Source organism: Pelobates fuscus, chromosome 3, assembly GCF_036172605.1.
Source record: "Pelobates fuscus isolate aPelFus1 chromosome 3, aPelFus1.pri, whole genome shotgun sequence".
Classification (NCBI taxonomy): Eukaryota; Metazoa; Chordata; class Amphibia; order Anura; family Pelobatidae; genus Pelobates; species Pelobates fuscus.
Window position 1 is genome coordinate 356655792 of NC_086319.1, and position 21841 is coordinate 356677632.

Sequence of the window (21841 nt, forward strand, 5' to 3'; positions counted from 1 at the left end):
TGCACAGTAGTATTTCAATAGATTGCGATGCAATTTCTCTTTTTTTTCTTATGCTTGCCAAATTCCCTGCAAAATTGCACATTTGCAGTAATAAATGCTGATTTTATATATTCATGTCAGATGGTTCTGCCAAACCGGGATCCCACAATAAATCTAGAAAAATGTTGGGTTTATTTGTACAAGTTACCCCCTGTTCCGATTTCATAACTGCCAAATTTGGGTGGTATTCACATTAAATATTCTCCTTACACTCACCCATTGGTAATAATATCTTATTTATGTACAATAGAGCAACTTTGCTGTGCAGTGAGATAATTATCTCCTCTCATCCCGCCTATCAAAATTGTCCTGGGTGAGATACATCATCCAATCCCTACCTGCCTTCTACACACATGTCCAGTGGTAATTTAATTCACTTAAAAATGCTAAACATTTGAAGTTCTTACAAGCTTCATCTTTCTTTTGTAAATGTCTGTAACGGGTTCCCCTGTGCCCCGACTGAGCACACCCGTCCGAACAGCTTCTTCCCACCAGCCAAACCACAGATATCACCCCGTTCACAAAGACTCAGTCAGCTGTATCTCCCCCAAGAAAAGCAGACACACCCAGGTATTTGTATACTCATTAGTAAACACACAAAGGTTTGGAACAGCAACCAAACTGGGCCTAAACGAACAGCCAATCACACTAAGCCCTTAATAACCAATAGGACACACCATCACAGAACACCTACTTTGCATACACAGGAAAACATTATGCATTAGGAAAAGGGATTAACACACAGTCAACAATAGGTGACTCAGCTCCCTAAATCACAAACGGGAAAGTCCAACCCCCACCCATGTGGTGACACAGTCTCTGGTTTGGAGCCATCTTGTCTCTCCATGTTGTGGTTAGGTCTAAGTCTGCGTGGTCTAAATGGCCGCTCCCCACCAGCGCCCACCCAAACAAAGGAGCCCTTGATGCCCAAGTGACGGCGTACCAGCGTTCCGTCACAATGTCATTATAACACATACTTTCCACATGTTTTTCAGAATGAACAATGTTCTATATTCCAAAGGTTTAATCATATTCGACAGTCTGTCTGCCAGGAAAACCAGAAGAAGCCATCAGTGGAGGTAAAGAAAATGAAAAGCTATATTAGTTAAACCAAATTGTAAAATAACTTTAATATAATTTATTTACTTTCGTGCTGTTACTTAAAGTATTTTTTGTACGGTTGTTTCAGTTTGTTTGTTTGTTTGTTTGTTTTTTGTTACACAAGGGATACAAGGGATATTACAGAAAGGATTCAGCAGTCTTTTTAATTAAAAATAAATAAATAAAATAAGTAGCCAGCCCAAAACAAGAGTATGGGCTCTCTCTGCCAATGAAGGGCAAACGGACATGTAATGGACCAGAGTAGTGGTCTCTTTGTCACTTTGTCTTCCTCCTTCAGTTCAGCTACCTCAGAATTAGCAAAGCAGTGATTATATCCCTTATCCTTTCACAATAGTTGCGACTTAATAAGGGTTAAACAAGCACATGATTTATTAACACAATACACACCTATTTATAGAGGGTTGGATGAATAGTTACCCTCCAGGATGTGAGGAACTTATCAAAATTCAATTCTCTTCCGGGTCCACCAAATCTGGGCTGTTAACAGTTAATGAGATGAATTCATGCTAACGACAAATCCGCCTAAGATGAGGGTGAAGGAAATTCGAGCCCCAAAACTCCCTACCATAATGCAGTACCTTCACACCCTATACATCCCTGGGTAGCTTGCTGGGTAGTCGTGGCCATCCTCTTATCCAGTACAGAGTACCATACAGTTTTTAATTGTTCCCGGTCAAATTTGAGTTACCCTAGGAGCACCACAGAATATAATGCCACCCACTAAATTGTATTACCAGATGTCTTCTGCCCAAAGTGCTCTGTGATTGGTTGCTGGTGGCCCAAGCAACAACCCAAGATTCACCGGATCACAGAGTTCTAATCCAATGAAGAGTTCAATAGAATCTGTGAATATTTTCTGGTCAGGTGCTTGGGGACCTATATTACTCCTTCCCCACAGTGACAATACCCCTTAGGAATTTCTATAGGGTTTTGGGATAGAGTCCATAGTCTGTTAAAAGTAGGCTTTCCTCCAAGTGCCACCACAAGCCCTAGGACCGGCAGTCGGCTGCGGCAGTAGCTGGATGTACATCACCAGAGCACGAAGGACTCTCAGTGCTTAGCAGGGACCCATGTAAGAGTACAAATCATAGCCAAACAAATAAACAAAAATAATACACCACCAATTATAACTGCTAACGACACTGTCTTGCATCAAAAAATTCTTGTCCCCTTTTGCTTGCCAGGATTTACCAAGATCTTAGTAAATTAAATCTAATAGCACCTAAATATTTAATATATCAAACACCCTTCAAAAACAGGAAGATTAAAAGTAGACCCATTAATAAGGCACCAAACAATCAAAGACCTTTACCTCCTCTGCTCAAACCACAGCTCTCCTAAAGTTTAAGATTGCCTCTAGTAGAGCAAAAGTTTTGTTCGTTCGTTTTTTGTCTTGTGTATCTTTCATGCAAAATACAAGAAAACAAATATTGACTGATATACCTAATATTAAATTTAAAAAAATCACAAAAAGAAAAAGAAAAATGGAAGAGAGACTAAATTTAAAACATCATTATTAAGTAGTATCCATGCTAATACAACATTCAACCTATACGAAGTTACATTATCCCATTTTTTTGAAAGACCACAAATATGAGGTGTCACAAGGTATAATCCCTAAATTCCAATGTGCAAAATTTAAAGGTAGGGGTTGACCTCAGGAGAGAGGATAAATAGGAGTGAGGTTAGGAGTGAGGATAGAAAAGAGCGAGAAAGGAGAAGAGTAAATTAAATAACTGAGTTATATTCAGATAAATATCCAGTAAATTGTAAGGGTTGTCTAAATGTGATATTGGATTATTGAGCCAAGAGTCCTGCAACTTGTGTGTGACCTATTTGGATTGCTACTTTTATTTGTTGTGCCATAAAGTTTGTCTATGTGTGGCTTTTACTTCTCCTCTTCTCCTCTTTAATTGTCTTCACCACTCTTCCTTTGCTTCTGTGCTATATTTCCTTAACATATCGTTTGATAACTCATCTTCACTCTTTGCAGAATGTCACCAATGAAATCTCTCAAGTTCTTAATGAGACCTTGACAAATGTGATTGAATCTTCTAGTCCTGCAGAGGTCACATCCCTTCTCAATGAAGTGGAGCAAACCCTATTAACACTTTTCATTCAACACCCTATTACCCAGAGGACCTCTGCTCCTGGACTAGGTGAGCTTACGGAGATATTGGATGTGAATTAAGGATCCTGTCCGGCTTCCTTGTGATTCTTTCTGGTTTTGAGCCTTTGCACAATTTTTTCCCTAAAATGGCTAATCATTTTAGTAATTTTTTTTTGTTCCTTTCAAGAAGTAATTACAAAGATACTTAGATGAAAAAATACGTATTGACATTATCTGTGTTCAGAAATACATGGATAAAGAAATATGCATCGACATAACTCATGTACAATATAGGAGGTCTAGTATGTATGATTGTTTTGGTGTGGTTCACAGTACAACAATGGCAATATTGCATTGACGGTTAAGGATTCTGTAGGGTTTTCCTAAGCAATATTATGTAGCTCATGCATAGTTATGTACTAAATACAGATTCAACAATTCGATGAGTAGCGGAGTACTGAGATAAGCTTAGTGGCGTGTAGCCGGAATGTTGGTTTTTGAGAGTTCTAAAGAAGTCAATGTGAGTTATCTTGTCAGGAAAGGCTGCTTAGGCTATATGCATCGGCCTGTGTCGTCCCAAACCAGGTTAGGCGTGTCAGACGTTCTTCGTGTATGCAAGGAAGCATAGTTTATGTCTAATTACCTTTATTTATTATTGCGTTCATACTTGATAATTGTGATTCCTTTTACCTCAATACAGATGTCGTCATGAAGGTTTCCAATGACAGCTGCAGTGATATATCGAATTTTCTAACTCTGGAATTGTTAAAAAACAGTATGGAGGTTCCATGTAAACATATTTCTGGACAAAATGGTAATAAAGGTTGTTTCTGAATGTATATTCTTACAATTAGAGACCTGATGCCTATTGTCAGGATTACAGTTGATCCAGCACGCAGAATAGCATCACACCTAGGACTAAAGGTAACGTCTAACCAGACCTTAGAATGGCCAGACTTAACGTACCAGAGAATAGTCGAAATACTAGCCGAGGTCAGGAACACAGAAAGAAACACAGTTGCAAGGAATAGAAACACAGTTGCAAGGGAAGTCAGTACGAAGCCAAAGTCAAAAAACAAAAAAACGCGATCAGGAACACACTCTCCGATAACCAGCGAAGGGAAACCATGACAGGGCAATGAGTGGAAAAATGTCGCAAAACCCTGGTCTTATGGCATAGGACCGCCGAGCAGCACTTTTCTTATTACCGGAAAGGTGATCATAATTGTGTATAGTGTATGGAGAGGATGTAAACATGCCACCTATTTAATGAGTTTGTATGTTGGCAGAATGTCTGTCTCACTTTCTCTTCTCTTCAGATGGTGCTGTCTTCATCTCATATACTGATCTGCAATCCAGTTTGCCAAATTTCATACAGAAGGATAAAGAGTCCTCTAAGCATCACCTTTCTGGAGACATCATTTCGCATGTGGTAACTGGGGCTCTCACCGTTAAAGACACAGATAATATGGACCCTCCAGTGTCATTCTACCTTCTCCACATCGAGGTCCATCTACACAGTATTTCTGACTTTTGAGCATGTTTGAGTGTGAAAGCAGAGGAGTTTTTTTCTGGGGGTTAAAGCATGCACAGGTCTAGGTGGAAGATGAGATGTTTGGAATCTATTTATTTATATTAATTCCAATTTGGAAATATGGGCAACAAAAATGATAATACCTCTTGACATTGTTTGCTCAGTAATGATCATCTTTAGTAATTACAGCCCATTCCATTACTTGGAAGATACTTGGCAATATCTATTTGCACACAAGATGCCTGCTAGCCTAAGACTATGTTTGTAAAAAATAAGTAAAAAAAATAGTCACTCATTGTCTAGAAAGCAGTTATTGTTTTCCAATGTGTGCATGAGTACATAACTTGCTGAATATGTGATGTAAACCACTGTTCATAGATACTCTCATGTCTTAGAATAAAACGCAACAAATTGGCATGGCAGTATAAATGTAAACAGATAACTGACATGTTAGTCTTTACATACGACTCCAAATTGTCAAGGCGATAATTTTTTCAAGAAAGTTACTGTCATGACAATAGTTATGTGGGGCGTCTTACTAGCATAGCTATATATTTATGTGAGAATCTGTGTGGTATGGAACCCTTTATGTGAGCAGTTGACCAGCACCAGCAGTTGACCAGCACAGGAGTATTTATATCAGCAGCTAATTGGAGACCATATGTATGAGCAGTTAACTGACACAGTCGTATCTCTACGAGCAGTTGTCTGGCAGAACAGAATTCATGAGAGCAGCTGACTTGCATGGAAATATTTATGTGAGAAACTAACTTGCAATCGGTATTTATGTGAGAAACTGACTAGCATGACAGCAGTTATATTAACGAATGACTGGTACAGCAACTGACTATTTTCATCTGAGCAGTTGACGGTCTTCATGACCAGCTAATTGTCTTCATGACCAGTTAATTAACAGTGCAATATTTCAACTCAATTCCACATTTTTATTATTCAGGATTTCAATCCCTCCCACCAATTGAAGTGCGTATTTTGGGATAAAACAGGCTGGTCAAGCAGAGGATGTGTTACCAAAACACAGAATGCCTCCCACACGCTCTGCAACTGCTCCCACCTCTCCACTTTTGCTGTTTTGACATTATTTCATGAGGAGGAGGTGAGATAAATCGTGATTCAACACAAAATGGTTTTCAGGAAGTGACCGCTTAAAATATTTTTTGTGTTGTTATTACACACTAAGTGATCCAACACTAAATAAAGCAGTATTATAGAATGCACAGCCATCACATATTCAGTGTTAGTGTGTCAGTTAAACACTTGTATCTAATCGTTCCATAGCGGGGGATCGTTGTTATCAAGGAAACAGCCAAGACAGCATTATAAAAAAGTTATTGTATACCTAACTAAAAGGTTATATTAAGGAATTAGATCATTTTTCTTCTGAACATAGCTAATATAAATAAAGAAAATCCACACTTTTATTTCTATGGAGTTATAAAGAGCTCCATTAGTGTCTGTTGGAGTTTGTTAAATGGACGATTCTTCCGATGTACTAACTTGTAATGATTCACTGCTCTGTAGATTCAGCTAACTCTGGTGGATGGTAGGTAGGCCCTTTTTTTTTATTTCTATTTTTTTTTTTTACTAAAAGCTGTAATATTTTGGGGGGCTTCTGCTCTGCTAAGGAGCACATTTAATGGAGCACAAATGGGGCTTTTGTGATATATCTTAGGCTGCTACAGGTCTTTCTGTTAGTCTGCGTACATATATAGGTACTGTATTACTTGAAAATGTTTTTCTTTGTATTGCTACACTGTTATTATCTATGCCTGAACCATTAGGTCAAATTGCATTTAGATTTACTGTTTTTGTATTGTGATCTTGTTCATGGGTGTCCACAGGGGCGGTAAGGGGGCACTTGCCCCAACCTGTATTTTTCAACTTGTCTTTTAAAAATTGTTCTTGTGCAGCCAGGAGCGGTCGGGCACTTTGAACCTAAATTTCCACTGGCCACCCAAGTCTGACACGAGGCGCGATTACCGCATTGTCCTCAGTATCTGCGCAGCTTATCCAGGATGGGAGGTAGAGCCAGGAGTAACAGAGGAGGATTTTGGCCCAGTGCGCGAATGTGCGCAACGTCACGTACTGACGTCGATGTGTGCCACCTGCACGGGCCGGATTTACTTTAAGGCAAACAGTGCACGTAAGGATCCACTCTGTTTGCCTTAAAGTTAATTAAATTGATAACCCTGCAAATAAGTGCGCCCACCACCCATTATTTGGAAATCGACATTGGAACAGCCACAGTAGCCAGCCAACCACAGCAGCCAGCGTGCCAGCCAACCACCACAGCCAGTCAACTACAGCAGCCAGCCAGGAGCAATTAAAGTGAGAGGAGCAATTAAGGTGAGAGGAGTCAAATTGAGCTGGGTATCAGAGATCTAATTACTATATTGTGAATGGGGATCAGAGTGATAGAGAAACAGTATTTAGACCCCATTGTACATTTGTCATATATTTAAATTATTTGTTTGTGCATGTTAACACCAAATGGAAATTCAATTTTTTTTTTAAATAATTCAGTTATAGTACCTTGATCATAGGTGTATGACTAATGTAGTGCACTGAATAGTGTTAACATTAAAGGACCACTATAGTCACCCAGACCACTTCAGCTCAATGAAGTGGTCTGGGTGCCAGGTCCCCCAGTTTTTTGTCAGGATTACTAGTAGATCCAGCACGCAGAATTATATCACACCTAGGACTAAAGGTAACGTCTTACCGGGCCTTAGAATGGCCGGACTTAACGTACTAGAGAATAGTCAGAATACTTGCAGAGGTCAGGGACACAGAAGGAGACACAACGATGAGGGAAAGCCAAAAGTCAAGGATACCAGAATACAGGGAAGTCAAAAGGAAGCCAAAGTCAGTAACCAGAAATAAACACTCAGGAACACACTCTCGTATAACCTAATAAGGGAAACCACAACAGGGCAATGAGAAGAAGTAAAAATGTGTTTAAATAAGCCTCCTAAGGATCCGATTGGCCATAACCGGCCTTTGACCCCAGAACGTGCGTGTGCATCTTTTGCGTAATGTGAAATGCACGTTGACGTCATAATAGCCGTGGGCAAACATGGGGCTATAAAAGGGTGTGGATCCGGCCTGCGTCCACCAACATTTTGCAGGAGTCAGGTATACTGGCGCATAGCTGCTCAGCGGCACAAGGTGAGGATGAATATGTTACATTACCCCCGCACCTGAAGACCGGCCACCAGGTGAGCAGGACCAGGCTTGAGAGGAAACTTGGTGTGGAAAGAACGAATCTTGCAGCCAGCATGAATGTCGGAAGCCGGAACCCAAGAACTCTCGGCAGGCCCATACCCCCTCCAATCAACCAAATACTGTAAAGAACGACGAGAAGACCTGGAATCAATTATGGAGGATGTTTCATACTCCTTCTTTCCAGAAACAACCAATGGAGGAGGGGGCACACTTGGGACAGTATACTTATTGCAAATAAGCGGTTTTGGTAACGAAACATAAAATGTATTAGGAATACACAAGGAGGTAGGAAGTGCCAGAGAAAATGAAAGAGGGTTAATTATCCGAATGATACGAAATGGACCAAGGAATCTAGGGGCAAATTTCATGCTAGGAACTTTCAGTTTGATGTTGCGCGATGATAACCACACCCTCTCACCCACCTGGTAAACAGGGTTGGCACCCCGCCGTTTATCGGCATGAAACTTAAAAAGAGCAGCCGCAGTCTCGAGAGCAGAGTGAACTTTGGTCCAAGTCTCACGAATAGAAGCGAGATGATCATCCAGAGCAGGTATAGCTGTGTCAGAAAAACAGAAGGTAGAACAGTAGGATGACGACTGGAAAAGTCATGGGTCGCATTGTTCCTGGCAAACTCCGGCCCAGGGCAATAATTTGGACCAGTTATCTTGTGTGCTATTCACAAAACAACGTAAATACAATGCCAACGATTGGTTAGCCCTCTCAGCCGTGCCATTGGTTTGGGGATGGTAGGAGGAAGAAAATGACAATTCAATACCCAACTGTTTATTGAAAGCCCTCCAAAAGCGAGATACAAACTGAGAACCTCTGTCAGACACAATATTTTGAGGAATACCATGTAGTCTGACAATGTCTCATATAAAGATAAGAACCAGATCTTGAGAGGAAGGCAATTTTTGGAGAGTAACAAAATGAGCCATCTTGGGAAAGTGGTCAACCACCATAAGCGCTACGGAATATGATGGCGCTATATAAATAGTTAAATAATAATAAGGATTGTGGTAAAACCATAAGAACTAGAAAGTTCCACAATGAAATCCATGGATAAATGAGACCATGGAACACTAGGTAAAGGAAGCGGATGTAAAGGAAGCGGTTGTAATAATCCACAAGGAAGTTTATGAGGAACCTTAGAAACTGCACATACTGAACAGGCCTGCACATATTCCTTGACATCTTTCCTGAGTGAATCCCACCAAAATTATTTTATGATAGCAGATGTGGACTTATTAATGCCTGGATGCCCAGCAGTCACATTGTTGTGGAATAACCTCATTACCTTCTCTCTTTCGAGCAACGGAACAAACAATTTATATGGAGGTTTATTGCAAGGTGCCTGGGATTGAGCCTCTATGATAGCACCAAGCAGAGCTGATGATAAGGAAAGAACAGTGGAAGCAATGATACATTCAGGTGGAACAATAGGGGATGTCTCTTGTTCTTGTTCTGATTCAATGTCAAACTGTCTAGATAAGGTGTTAGCTTTAACGTTTTTGGGACCAGGTCTGTCAGTTATAATAAAGTTAAAGTGAGATAAGAACAAAGACCATCTAGCCGGTCTAGAAGACAGTCGTTTAGAATCACCTATATATGCCAAATTTTTGTGGTCAATTATGATCAAAAGGCTGTGCTTGGAACCCTCTAAAAGATGTCACCATTTTATAAGCAGTAGTATAATAGCCAACAATTCTCTGTTACCAATATCATAATTACACTCTGCTGGAGACAACTTTCTAGAGAAGTACCCACACGGATGCAAATGGGTATTCTGACTTTCCCTCTACCCCAGTTTCGGAGGCAAAACCTTCCTACTTGTTATAACTCTCCATTACCCAGTGTTGGCAAAATGTAAAAATGCATTGTTGGCATAAGAGCAATATGCGGATTAGGATATTATAACTGACATGTTGCATCTATATATATATATATGATTTCCAATAGTTTGAAAGGTTGTAATTATTTTAAATATGTAAGGCATTATTATGTTGCTTGTTCTTCACATTATGAATGTTATTTACATTTTTGTTTTTTGTTTTGTTTTTAGTTGTCACCACATGTTCACGGACTAGTTCCCAAAGGCTAGTCCTAGTCCAAAAATAAAGTATTGTATGTTAGCTCCTTTTGAAACTTTGTGTGCTAGGTGGATTTGTTCAGGGATCCCAATGACAGAGTCTTTTGACCTTTTGGTTGGCTGCATGGTCCCTCTCGCTAGCCCAGGACAAGTGCAAAAGAGCGACATCTGCCTTTATAAAGGCAGTTGTTAATGGAGCTGGAATTACTATTAGCAGAGGTGTTGATATCTGCTTGGGAGAAGAATCGAAGATGCAGAGAGGACAATACCTGCCTGGAAGAAGGGCTGCAGTCTGGTCAGGTGGAAGAGTTCCAGAGAGACCCTAGTCAAGCTTCGGCGACTGGGGCTGAGGCGTTCTAGGGTCCCGGGTAGCAATGAGGAAGCGGACTCAGCAGAGGTATGCCACAGAAAGTACCTGCTGCTGCTTTTTTTGGTGATTGCCCAATTTCTTTTAATTTTGCACTACTTTTCAGAAAACATCAGTTTCATAAATCTCCCCCATAGTTTCTGATTCATTAGGTTCAGTGTTTTCGTAACAAGATATATTCAGTCTACTTTAGAGCTAATAGCAACAAGCACAGATCGAACAAAAATGTTGTATGCGCTGTTTGCTCAATATACAAAACTTAGATATAGATTGAGACAGATTTACCATTCCAAGCAAGATTTGTAAAAAAGTGCAACTGTGATTTGTTACACTTATGTTCATTGTATATCTCCCTTAAAAGACGTGGGTCACTTGCAAGAAGCACAAATGCTGCATACTTTTCTCTAGAGCAAAAACCTTGCAAAAGTATTTTATGTCCCACATGTAATCTCCTACAGCTCTAAACTGTTGCAGAACCTCCGGATGTTCATCGATGGAGCACATTTTTTTTTGGTGACCGCAAACTGGATTTTGCCATTGCTGGGTACAGTGAAGTCACTGGAAGTCTAGAAGATCCCGGATATACCAAACAAGAGTCTAGTTTCTTAAGATGTCACTGTCATCCCCCAGATGCTGTAGCTGTACAGGATGGATAGAAACTATATGTGACAGCGACCAAAAGCACACCTTTTTCCAGCAGTCTCCTGGTCATGCAATCCTTTACTGGCAACACACCTTCATGGCTTCTCAGTGAGTGCACTGCCCAAATGTATAAGGAGATGGTGTCCCTCTTAATTTGCAGTTTAACCTGCACAAAAAGGTTTTACACACCTGGAATTTAGAGCCAGATGAAGCCCATGCCACTGTTCTCCTGTGCCCCCTCTGATGTCATTGGGGCCGTGGGTGGTTAATTCACGGGCTTCTCATAGAGAAACCTGTCATTGGACCATATTGCCGGGTCAGAGCACATACACATGCTCCGGGCTGGCGAGAGAAATGAGTGGAGAGTAGGGAAGTTTATAAAAAAGAAAAACAATTAGCAAAGGAGGAAGGCTTTTCTTCTGTTTGCTGAAAAGCTTAAAAATGAAAGATTAGGTAGGGCTGCCGTGAGCAGAGGTGCTTTGATTGGCTGACAGACAGCATTTAGCTGATGCTCTCAGCTTATCAGTGACTCCCCATTCACAAAATGAGCTTGAGAAAATTACTTATGGTGCCCAAACTGGTCCTATATTTATTACTTTGTTTTTATTCTGTTATTAATGTAACAAATGTATTTCTTTGTTTCTTCTATACCTACGAAACTCTAGATACCATCTTAAGGCTTGGCTAAGCTGAGAAGGTGGAATGGAAGGAGGAGAATAAAGAAGGAAAATATCTTCCACTGGCCTCGGTTTGATTTCTCACCATCCCCTGCTTTCCCAAAAAAGACAATTTCATTTCCATAAGAAAGAATCCTTATGCGTCACCATATATACCATTGTTCACAACTTAACTAATTTAAGATTTGAACATTACACAATAAAAATATAATTAATTTTCACATATGTCAATTATTTTTGTTGAATGACGGTTTATGCCTCAATTTGGAAAAAAAAATACTATATAAGACTGGGACATTAAACAAGAGGGCGGCTAAAAATATATATATATATATATCATTTATTTTTACATGTGTATCTGAAAGTATGTCTGCGAATGTGAGTGCCTAGTGTGTTTTTGTGTGTGTGTTGCTGTGTATCTGTGTCACTGGCAGTGTTTTTCTGTGTATTGCAGTGTGCTTAGTAGTGTGTCACTGAGGGCATGTTTCTGCTTGTGGCAATGTGATACTGTGAATATGTGTGTCTTGGAATGTGTGGAAAAACATGTGTCCCGGTGAGTATGCATTTGTGTGTATCTGCATAAGTGCACTGATGAGGTCCTGCAGGCCAAAGATAGATTATTTCTGAGTATGAAAAACCAGAGGGGTCCAACAATGGAACCTTGAGAAAGACTGGGTTAAATGACAAACGATAATTTGATAATTGTCAACACATTAACAGTTGTTGCTGATACTCCAGTCCTGACATCGTTTGACAGCCTTTTGTCATTATCCATACAATGAAAACATACCCTGCGAATTATGTTATAGTTAATTAATCACAATCCTTCCAAATAAAATTTATCAAACTATCAATGGAACAGTAGAACCTAATGGAACACTGTGAATTTCCCAAATGTTTGAATATGAGCGAGACCAATAACACTGTGACAGTAGTCACCATGACTGGGAGCATTAGATGGACACTTCAATTAGGTCTTTGGATGTTTAAGTCACATTGTGCCCATTGTAGGTGCAGGGTTTGTGTAATGTTGTTGGTTGGTATTAAATGTTTTGTGTGCTCTCCTGTCTTGCTGATTCTCTAAATCAAGCATGTCAAACTCGCGGCCGGCCCACAATGAATAACATTGCGTCCCAGCGAGCCGCAGGAACATGCTTAGTGTTAAGGCAGAGTTGGCACCTGCTCTCCCCACATTGCAGGAGCCTACTCTGCTGAAATTTACCCGGCTGAGGGGAGAGTAAGGAGGAAGCTGGTTGCAGCTTGGCAGCAAAGTCTGAGCAGGAAGGGAGACCCCAGGGAGAGGCCCCACACTAGCTCCCAAAGGTAGGGAGCAATCAGTCATAAATAAAATGATTTGTGAGTGTGTGCAAGAATGTGTAAATGTGTGTGTGTGTGCTTGTCAGTGAGTGTGTGTCTGTCAGTGTGTGTGTCCATCAGTGTTGTTGTGTGTGTGTGTGTTTCTGTCTGTCCGTCAGTGAGTGAGTGTGTGTGTGTGTGTGTGTGTGTGTCAGTGTGTGTGTGTGTCAGTGTGCGCACAACTGGTAAACCTCAAATCATCACCATTGCACTACAAACAAGCTGCAATTAATGACAACTGAATAGAGCAGGCTTCAAGTAAATTCGTCAGGTATACCAATAGGAAAAAAAAAAAGCTGTAACATTTTTGGATTGTGATCTCATTAGATTTTAATGCACAATGCCAGAAGAAAGACAGAAAACATTATTGATCAGATACCCAGGATAGATTGTAATTTATCACCTTATTGTCAATCTGTACATGTTGGGTTTTACTCCATTAATAAGAATGGAACCACTTAAGGACACATGACATGTGTGACATGTCATGATTCCCTTTTTTTCCAGAAGTTTGGTCCTTAAGGGGTTAAAGGACCACTATAGTCACCCAGACCACTTCAGCTCAATGAAGTGGTCTGGGTGCCAGGTCCAGCTAGGATTAACCCCTTTTTCTATAAACATAGCAGTTTCAGAGAAACTGCTATGTTTACAATAGGGTTAATCCAGCCTCTACTGGCTGTCTCATTGACAGCTGCTAGAGGCGCTTCCGTGCTTCTCATTGTGATTTTCACAGTGAGAAGACGCCAGCGTCCATAGGAAAGCATTGAGAATGCTTTCCTATGGACTGGCTGAATGCGCGCACGGCTCGTGCCGCGCATGCGCATTCAGCCGATGACGGCGATATGGAGGAGGAGAGGAGGAGGAGAGTTCCCCGCCCGGCGCTTGAAAAATAGGTAAATTTAACCCCTTCCTCCCCCTAGAGCCCGGTGGGAGTGGGACCCTGAGGGTGGGGGCACCCTCAGGGCACTATAGTGCCAGGAAAACGAGTATGTTTTCCTGGCACCATAGTGGTCCTTTAAGGAATGCTCAAAAATGTCTGAGGCCTTATTTTAACTGGTCAATTGTATCAAGTGCCTTTACAAAGATTTTGCTATATCTATTAAGCGGATTGTATATAATGCTAAGATTCGAACAAACTGAACATGGTGGTAAATATCTGTTAGTGATATAATCTTATTACCATGGTGAATAGTAGCTCATAGTGAATAAACATTTTCTGTCTTTGTGTTCCACAGAATATTCAGAACAGTCAAATTCTGAGCTGGATTACTCGCATTGGTCTCGCTGTGTCCATTTTCTGCCTGATGCTCTCTTTCCTCACGTTTGTCTTGTGCCGTACTCTGAAAAGCGCCCACTCCTCCGTGCTGTCTGCACTGATTGGATGCCTCTTTTTGGCGCAGCTGCTCTTTTTACTGGGGATTGGACGAACTGGGAATAGGGTAACAGCATTTATTTATTTTTTTGTGCCTTGATTAACAATAATCAGTGCCAGAAATTAAACACAGACAAAAACTCTCCCACCACAAATGTCATGACATCAAAGTATGGTTTAAAGAGACTCTATAAGCACCCAGACTACTTCATCTTAAAGGAACACTATAGTCACCTAAATTACTTTAGCTAAATAAAGCAGTTTTAGTGTATAGATCATTCCCCTGCAATTTCACTGCTCAATTCACTGTCATTTAGGAGTTAAATCACTTTGTTTCTGTTTATGCAGCCCTAGCCACACCTCCCCTGGCTATGATTGACAGAGCCTGCATGAAAAAAAAAACTGGTTCCACTTTCAAACAGATGTAATTTACCTTAAATAATTGTATCTCAATCTCTAAATTGAACTTTAATCACATATAGGAGGCTCTTGCAGGGTCTAGCAAGCTATTAACATAGCAGGGGATAAGAAAATCTTAATTAAACAGAACTTGCAATTAAGAAAGCCTAAATAGGGCTCTCTTTACAGGAAGTGTTTATGGAAGGCTGTGCAAGTCACATGCAGGGAGGTGTGACTAGGGTTCATAAACAAAGGGATTTAACTCCTAAATGGCAGAGGATTGAGCAGTGAGGCTGCAGGGGCATGTTCTATACACCAAAACTGCTTCATTAAGCTAAAGTTGTTCAGGTGACTATAGTGTCCCTTTAATGATTGTCCTTGTCGTTTTAACCATGGTAACTGAAAACATTGGCATTCTGCAGGGATGGCAATTTTACTTTGCAGAGTTTAAATAGCTCTAGTGGCTGTCACTCTGGCACCCATAAAAGACAGACACCTCTGCTGAAATAGCCGATTGCAACTCCGCACTTTCGCAATCATTGCATTAACTGAGGTCATCAAGATCAATGATCTCAGCCTAGGAGGCAAAGCTTCCTCAGAGACTTTCCTGCATGGGATGTAATGTATGTAAAACTAAAGGGGGTGGGCTGCCACCTACAGGTAGAAGGACACAGGAAAGTATTTCAACAACAAAAAATGTATTTACAAATCGGTCTGTGTACATGAGATATATTTTAGTTGCTACCCCTAGTCACACCCCACATGTCCCTCTATGAACACTTAAAATGTGTGAATGCTTTTCCTATGACTTGACAGTGGTAAGTTAAGTCGTACAAATAAACTTCACAGTGAATAAGCTGGAAAGTTATTAAGCATTTATCACTCATTTTCATTCTATTATTATCTCACACTCTGTTTATTCTGACCATTTGTAAATAACCAAAGAAATCCCAAGGGATTAGGATGGCGCAGGTTCACTTTTAAAAGTGCAATACGTATTTAAATATTTAAGGGTCGCTAATCTCTGCATGCAGCAACCACACAAAACCCTGGTAAAACGGTACAAACACAACAAAATATAGATAAATGAGTGCACGATGAAATGATTCCATTAAAAATATGATTTTCCACAAAGCTTTGTGAAAAAGGGTCTCCAAATATATTCATGCAAATTAATATTCCAAAGTGCCCAAGTGACAACAATATTCTCAAGATTAACATTAAAGGGACACTCCAGGCACCCAGACCACTTCTGCCCATTGGAGTGGTCTGGGTGCCATCTCCCACTACTCTTAACCCTGCAAGTGTAATTATTGCAGTTTTTTATAGGGTTAACTCCACCTCGAGTGGCTGTCTACTAGGCAATTCCTTGTCCACAGCACAGAAAGCGTGCTAGAGAGTCGCTGGACGTCCTCACGCTGTGTGAGGACCTCCAGCGTCGCTCAATTCCCCATAGGAAAACATTAAAAGCATTTTCAATGCTTTCCTATGGGAAGCTCTAATGCACATGCGTGGCATTGCTGCGCATGCGCCTTAGGTCTCCCCGGCCGGTGGGCGGGATCAGTCTCGTCCACCGGCCGACGCAATCACTGGGAGGAGCGGCGGCGGCGGAGGAAGACGTAGCGACGAGGGACATCGGCGGTGGTCTCAGGTAAGTTACTGAAGGGGTTTTAACCCCTTCAGCAACCGGGGATTGAGAGGTGGGAGGGAGAGGGAACCTGCAGTGCCAGGAAAACTGATTGTTTTCCTGGCACTGGAGTTTCCCTTTAACTAGGTAACATTAATTGATTAATTAGTTAAAACATCAATTTATATTGAAATCACCACAAAGGTGTAAAAGTGATCTAAACGTATCTAAAGATAAAAAAAAAACACGAAAACAAACATTGTAAAATAAAGCATAAAATATCACTTTTATACCTTTGTGGTGATTTCAGTATGAATTGATGTTTTAACTAATTAATCAATTAATGTTACCTAGTTAATATTGAGAATATTGCTGTCACTTTGGAAAATTGATTTGCATGAAAATATTTGACACTTAATAGCCCTTGTATTTGTATCAGTATATCAGAGACCCTTTTTCACAAAGCTTTGTGGAATATCGCATTTTTAACGGTATGCTTTTTTTGTGGGAGCCTTTCTTAACAGTTCTAATCCCTCTGCTGTCTGCTTTAAGAATATTTAATTTGCTAAAAGAGGCATACGGTACACAGAGAGGTCAACATTTTATAATTTGTGCACAGTGAAATGCTGACTTCTAAATGGCTCAACTGTGAGAGTCTAAAGTTATGATTGGCTACTGGAAACACGTGCTCTCACAGGCCTTGTTTGAGATAAAATTGCAAAATAGTCATCTCAACATTGGAAAACTTGACCGGTGTATAGTCGCCATATGGGCTGTCGGAACCTTGGACAAAAACCCCCACGTACCTAACCCAATAACACACTGACACTATGGTATATGGGAAAATGTGTCCACAGCTTTATTAAACAAATATATAATATATAACGATAATACTGCTTAATAATAACAATCCTAATAATGATAGCAATAAATTAACATATGAATTAACATATAAATGAACATATAAACATGGGTCATTGCCCCCTCCTTCCGCCCCTCGCATCCGTATCCTTCTTTTTTAATAAAGGGCAATGACCCCCAACATAACTAATACAAATATATAATGACAGTTTCCAACCTCTCCAACTTGAACCGAACAAGTGCCAACCATAAGTAACCACGGCAGGGGTATACCCGGATACCCCTGCCCCACCAGGTTCTGAGCCACCTCCAGGACTCGAAAACACCATTGACCATAATTCTCCATGTTCCTCACGTTCCTCATAGGGAGCCTATGTCCTCTCTCTCAGCTCCCTATCCCGCCGCTGTGAAAAAACAGGATAACACCCTTTCTAAGCATAAATATAGGGAGGGTGGGCGGGACAAACTAAACCGGGTAGGAAATTAAAAGTGAACATTACAAAATGGCTCCTTATTTAAATAGCCAAACCCCCATATCCCACAACCCACCTGTCCTGTCTGTTCCTCCTAAGCCCGCCTCCTAACCCCTGTCAAGGCCCTGTTCCGCTTAAGCTGCGCTTTTGGCTACATGGGGCTACAGTCTTATCTGCAAGTAATAATCACATATTGTTTTACCATATGTTAAATAGGAATAATATATTTTCAGGATATTGTTTTAATTCAATCGCACTGTAGACCCACCAGATGTTTCGAATTACAGTTTCAATCATTTTCCAGTCAGTCTAGAAACATTTGGCAGATCACATGCAAATTGTATGTTATTGAACGACTTGAAAATGCAATATCAGGGATTTTAACCCCTTAAGGACCAAACTTCTGGAATAAAAGGGAATCATGACATGTCACACATGTCATGTGTCCTTAAGGGGTTAAAGTGTCCATTTACAGGCATATTTTTTTATCAAACATATCAACAGCAACTAGCAAGCATAGAGAAAAAAACTGCTGTCAAATTGTTAATGATTTGGGTGACAGTGCACCTATTTAAGTGACCATCTTACTTTCTATATTATCTAGGTCATCTGTGCCATCATTGCTGGTGGCATCCATTTCCTCTTCCTTTGTGCCTTCTCCTGGATGTCTCTGGAGAGCATTCTCCTCTTCCTGACTGTTCGGAACCTCCAAGCTATGAATTACCTGAGTTCCCGACATTCTCATTTCCCATTGCTTTGTGCTTTTGGGTTTGGTATTCCTACTATCATTGTCACCATCACCGCATCCCTTCGGCCAACGGAATACGGAACATCGAGAATGTGAGTAATGACACAAGTTGATCATCTCATCCCAACTACAGTAAGGGAAACTAACAAGGGTTTGCTTTGGTGGTTTATTGTTCAGTATTGCTCGTGGACATCAAGTGAAATAATACATGCTCTCTTTGAAGCAGGGTGCATCTGTATTCAGTCTTTATACTTTTCAGGATACATTATATAACTTGGTTATCTAAGGCGGATTGTGAAAACATCTACCAGCCAATTGAAAATTACTATGTAACTTCTTAAAGAAATAAAAATAACACTTTTAAGAGGATAATTAAAACTTTTAAACCCTGTGAGATCAGAACCAAAAACAATACATATAATAGCCACTGTATGTAAGCTGCAACTGTCATCCAAACAAAACACTAAGTGAATATTATCCTAGAAACCTACTTTTCTACCCTACCCTTACTTTTTTGTCACTACCCTACTCCCTCTAGCATGTAAGCTCATTGAACAGGCCACTCAATCCCTCTGTTCCTCTGTGTTCAACTTGTCTGATTACAAATACGTGTCTGATAGTCCACCCATTGTATAGCGCTGAGGAATTTGTTGGCGCTATATAAATAATAACCTAAGATACAGTAGAAACATTAAGAAAAAAAATATTTATGGCTTTATTCCCAGTCAACAGTTCATAAATCTTCAGAGCCGGTAAGGACCTTACATAAAATGTCTCATATGTAAAATAAGCAGCATATATTTATATTGCAGCTTGTTGGGTACATCTTTAATTTTTCAAAGTCTCCCAGTCGACACAATTCACGTCTATCGTTGTGTGTAGAGCATAGGTAAACAACTGGGAAAAACAAACACCAGCATTGAGGAAAATAACATAGATTTATACATATAACATAACTAATTTGCTCCAAAATATAAAAGGACAATATTTCACTTATTGTTAAAACCAATCAACTATTGAAGATGTGCTGTATATGTTTATGTGATGAATCTGTAAAGTCTTCAGTTAATTAACGAAAAGTGAAATACCCAGAGTTATTCAATAAAGTGAAAATTCAAGGTGAATTTCAAATATAAGTCTAAATAGCCAAAGTGGAAGTCAGCTTTACTTCAAGTTTAGCCAGTTTGGCCTTAAAGCTGCTCTATCACCCTCCTTTCATGTTTTTGGGGCAGCAGGCGAAGGTAGGGTTTTACTTACCTGAACGTGTCCCTCATGACTATCACCATCATCTCCGACGAGATCCTCTTCTGCCCCTGGCATTTCATCTACAAGGAGCAGACGTCAGTGCTGTACTCTTCCACATGCACAAAAGTACAACACTGACATGTTTGTAGGATCCTGCGAGACCGTGGGATCCTCCGTAGACAGACTCTTGTAACAATCACATTTGTCACTAGTGAGAAAGCTCCATTTTTTTGTCCCAAGCATTTGAAAAATACATAAGACAAAGTAGTCCATACTTTGTCGTATGATATCTTTTGACTGGGTTGGAATTTCAGCTTGCTGAAGTGCTTTATTTTTTATTATTATTGATATTTGTATATCGCCAGAATATTCCATAGCACTTTACAATAAGATATTAAGATGAAGTGGTGGTGTGCCTTTAGTGTCCCTTAGAGTGGCTCTGTCACTCCCATATCAAAAATTTGTGTTTTATAAATTCTTTATGAACTGCTCACATGGATTTTGTTGGAAATTCACTGAAAGATATACTGATACAAAGTAAGGGCTATTATTGACAAAGCTTGGCAAAAGACAGAGCTACCTTTTTGTCAAACTTGTCATATCCCCCAGACATCACCAGTGAAGGCTGCAGGTAAAAAATCCTATTGTACCTCAATGCTTGCCAAGAGAACCGGACAGAAGAGGATGGCAGAGTCTGTGATTGATCAGTTCCCCTGCCCCCTCATGGCCACCGGGCCCCCAGTGGCAATGTTACGTTTGTGAGTTTTGGCAAACTATGCAAAGACCCAGAAGTGTTAGAGACACTAATACTGACAGCAGTCAGTCTCTGTCAGTTGCAGCAGCTGTGATGTGAACACGTGGAAAGAGATCTCTTAATCACAGCTTGGTAAGTAAAGTAGACTGACTGAATGGCATGGAGCGCTTGCATATTCCAAGTATTTTGAGGACTGTGTAGGAAAGGTAGATTTCCATATGACATTAACAGGTAGGGAGGTGGATCTTGAGCACCACGGATCAAGATGCAAATGAAGCATATACAGTTGCGAGAAAAAGTATGTGAACCCTTTGGAATGATATGGATTTCTGCACAAATTGGTCATAAAATGTGATCTGATCATCATCTAAGTCACAACAATAGACAATCACAGTCTGCTTAAACTAATAACACACAAAGAATGAAATGTTGCCATGTTTTTATTGAACACACCATGTAAACATTCACAGTGCAGGTGGAAAAAGTATGTGAACCCTTGGATTTAATAACTGGTTGAACCTCCTTTGGCAGCAATAACTTCAACCAAACGTTTACTGTAGTTGCAGATCAGACGTGCACAATGGTCAGGAGTAATTCTTGACCATTCCTCTTTACAGAACTGTTTCAGTTCAGCAATATTCTTGGGATGTCTGGTGTGAATCGCTTTCTTGAGGTCAGGCCACAGCATCTCAATCGGGTTGAGGTCAGGACTCTGACTAGGCCACTTCAGAAGGCATATTTTCTTCTGTTTAAGCCATTCTGTTATTGATTTACTTCTATGCTTTGGGTCCTTGTCCTGTTGCAACACCCATCTTCTGTTGAGCTTCAGCTGGTAGACAGATGGCCTTAGGTTCTCCTGCAAAATGTCTTGCTAAAATTGGGAAATTATTTTTCCTTCGACGATGGCAATCCGTCCAGGCCCTGACGCAACAGAGCAGCCCCAAACCATGATGCCCCCACCACTTTCTGTGCCACTTTTTCACCACACATAGTGTTGTGTGTTTCTTCCAAACAACTCAACTTTGGTTTCATCTGTCCACAAAATATTTTGCCAGTACTGCTGTGGGACATCCAGGTGCTCTTGTGCAAACTGTAAACGTGCAGCAATGTTTTGTTTGGACAGCAGTGGCTTCCTCTGTGGTATCCTCTCAGGAAATCCATTCTTGTTTAGTGTTTTACGTAT

General features: G+C 40.4%; 1 protein-coding gene across 1 annotated transcript in view; it reads left to right on the top strand.

The window, feature by feature from the left end:
- LOC134603351 (adhesion G protein-coupled receptor E1-like) overlaps positions 1–21841 on the top strand; it is a 121999-nt gene that overhangs the window by 89246 nt on the left and 10912 nt on the right. The window contains exons 15-21 of the mRNA XM_063449220.1: positions 1035–1118; positions 3155–3320; positions 3972–4085; positions 4591–4778; positions 5761–5919; positions 14415–14618; positions 18516–18751. Coding sequence (XP_063305290.1) covers positions 1035–1118; positions 3155–3320; positions 3972–4085; positions 4591–4778; positions 5761–5919; positions 14415–14618; positions 18516–18751 — 1151 coding nt within the window. The remainder of the gene's footprint in view (positions 1–1034; positions 1119–3154; positions 3321–3971; positions 4086–4590; positions 4779–5760; positions 5920–14414; positions 14619–18515; positions 18752–21841) is intronic.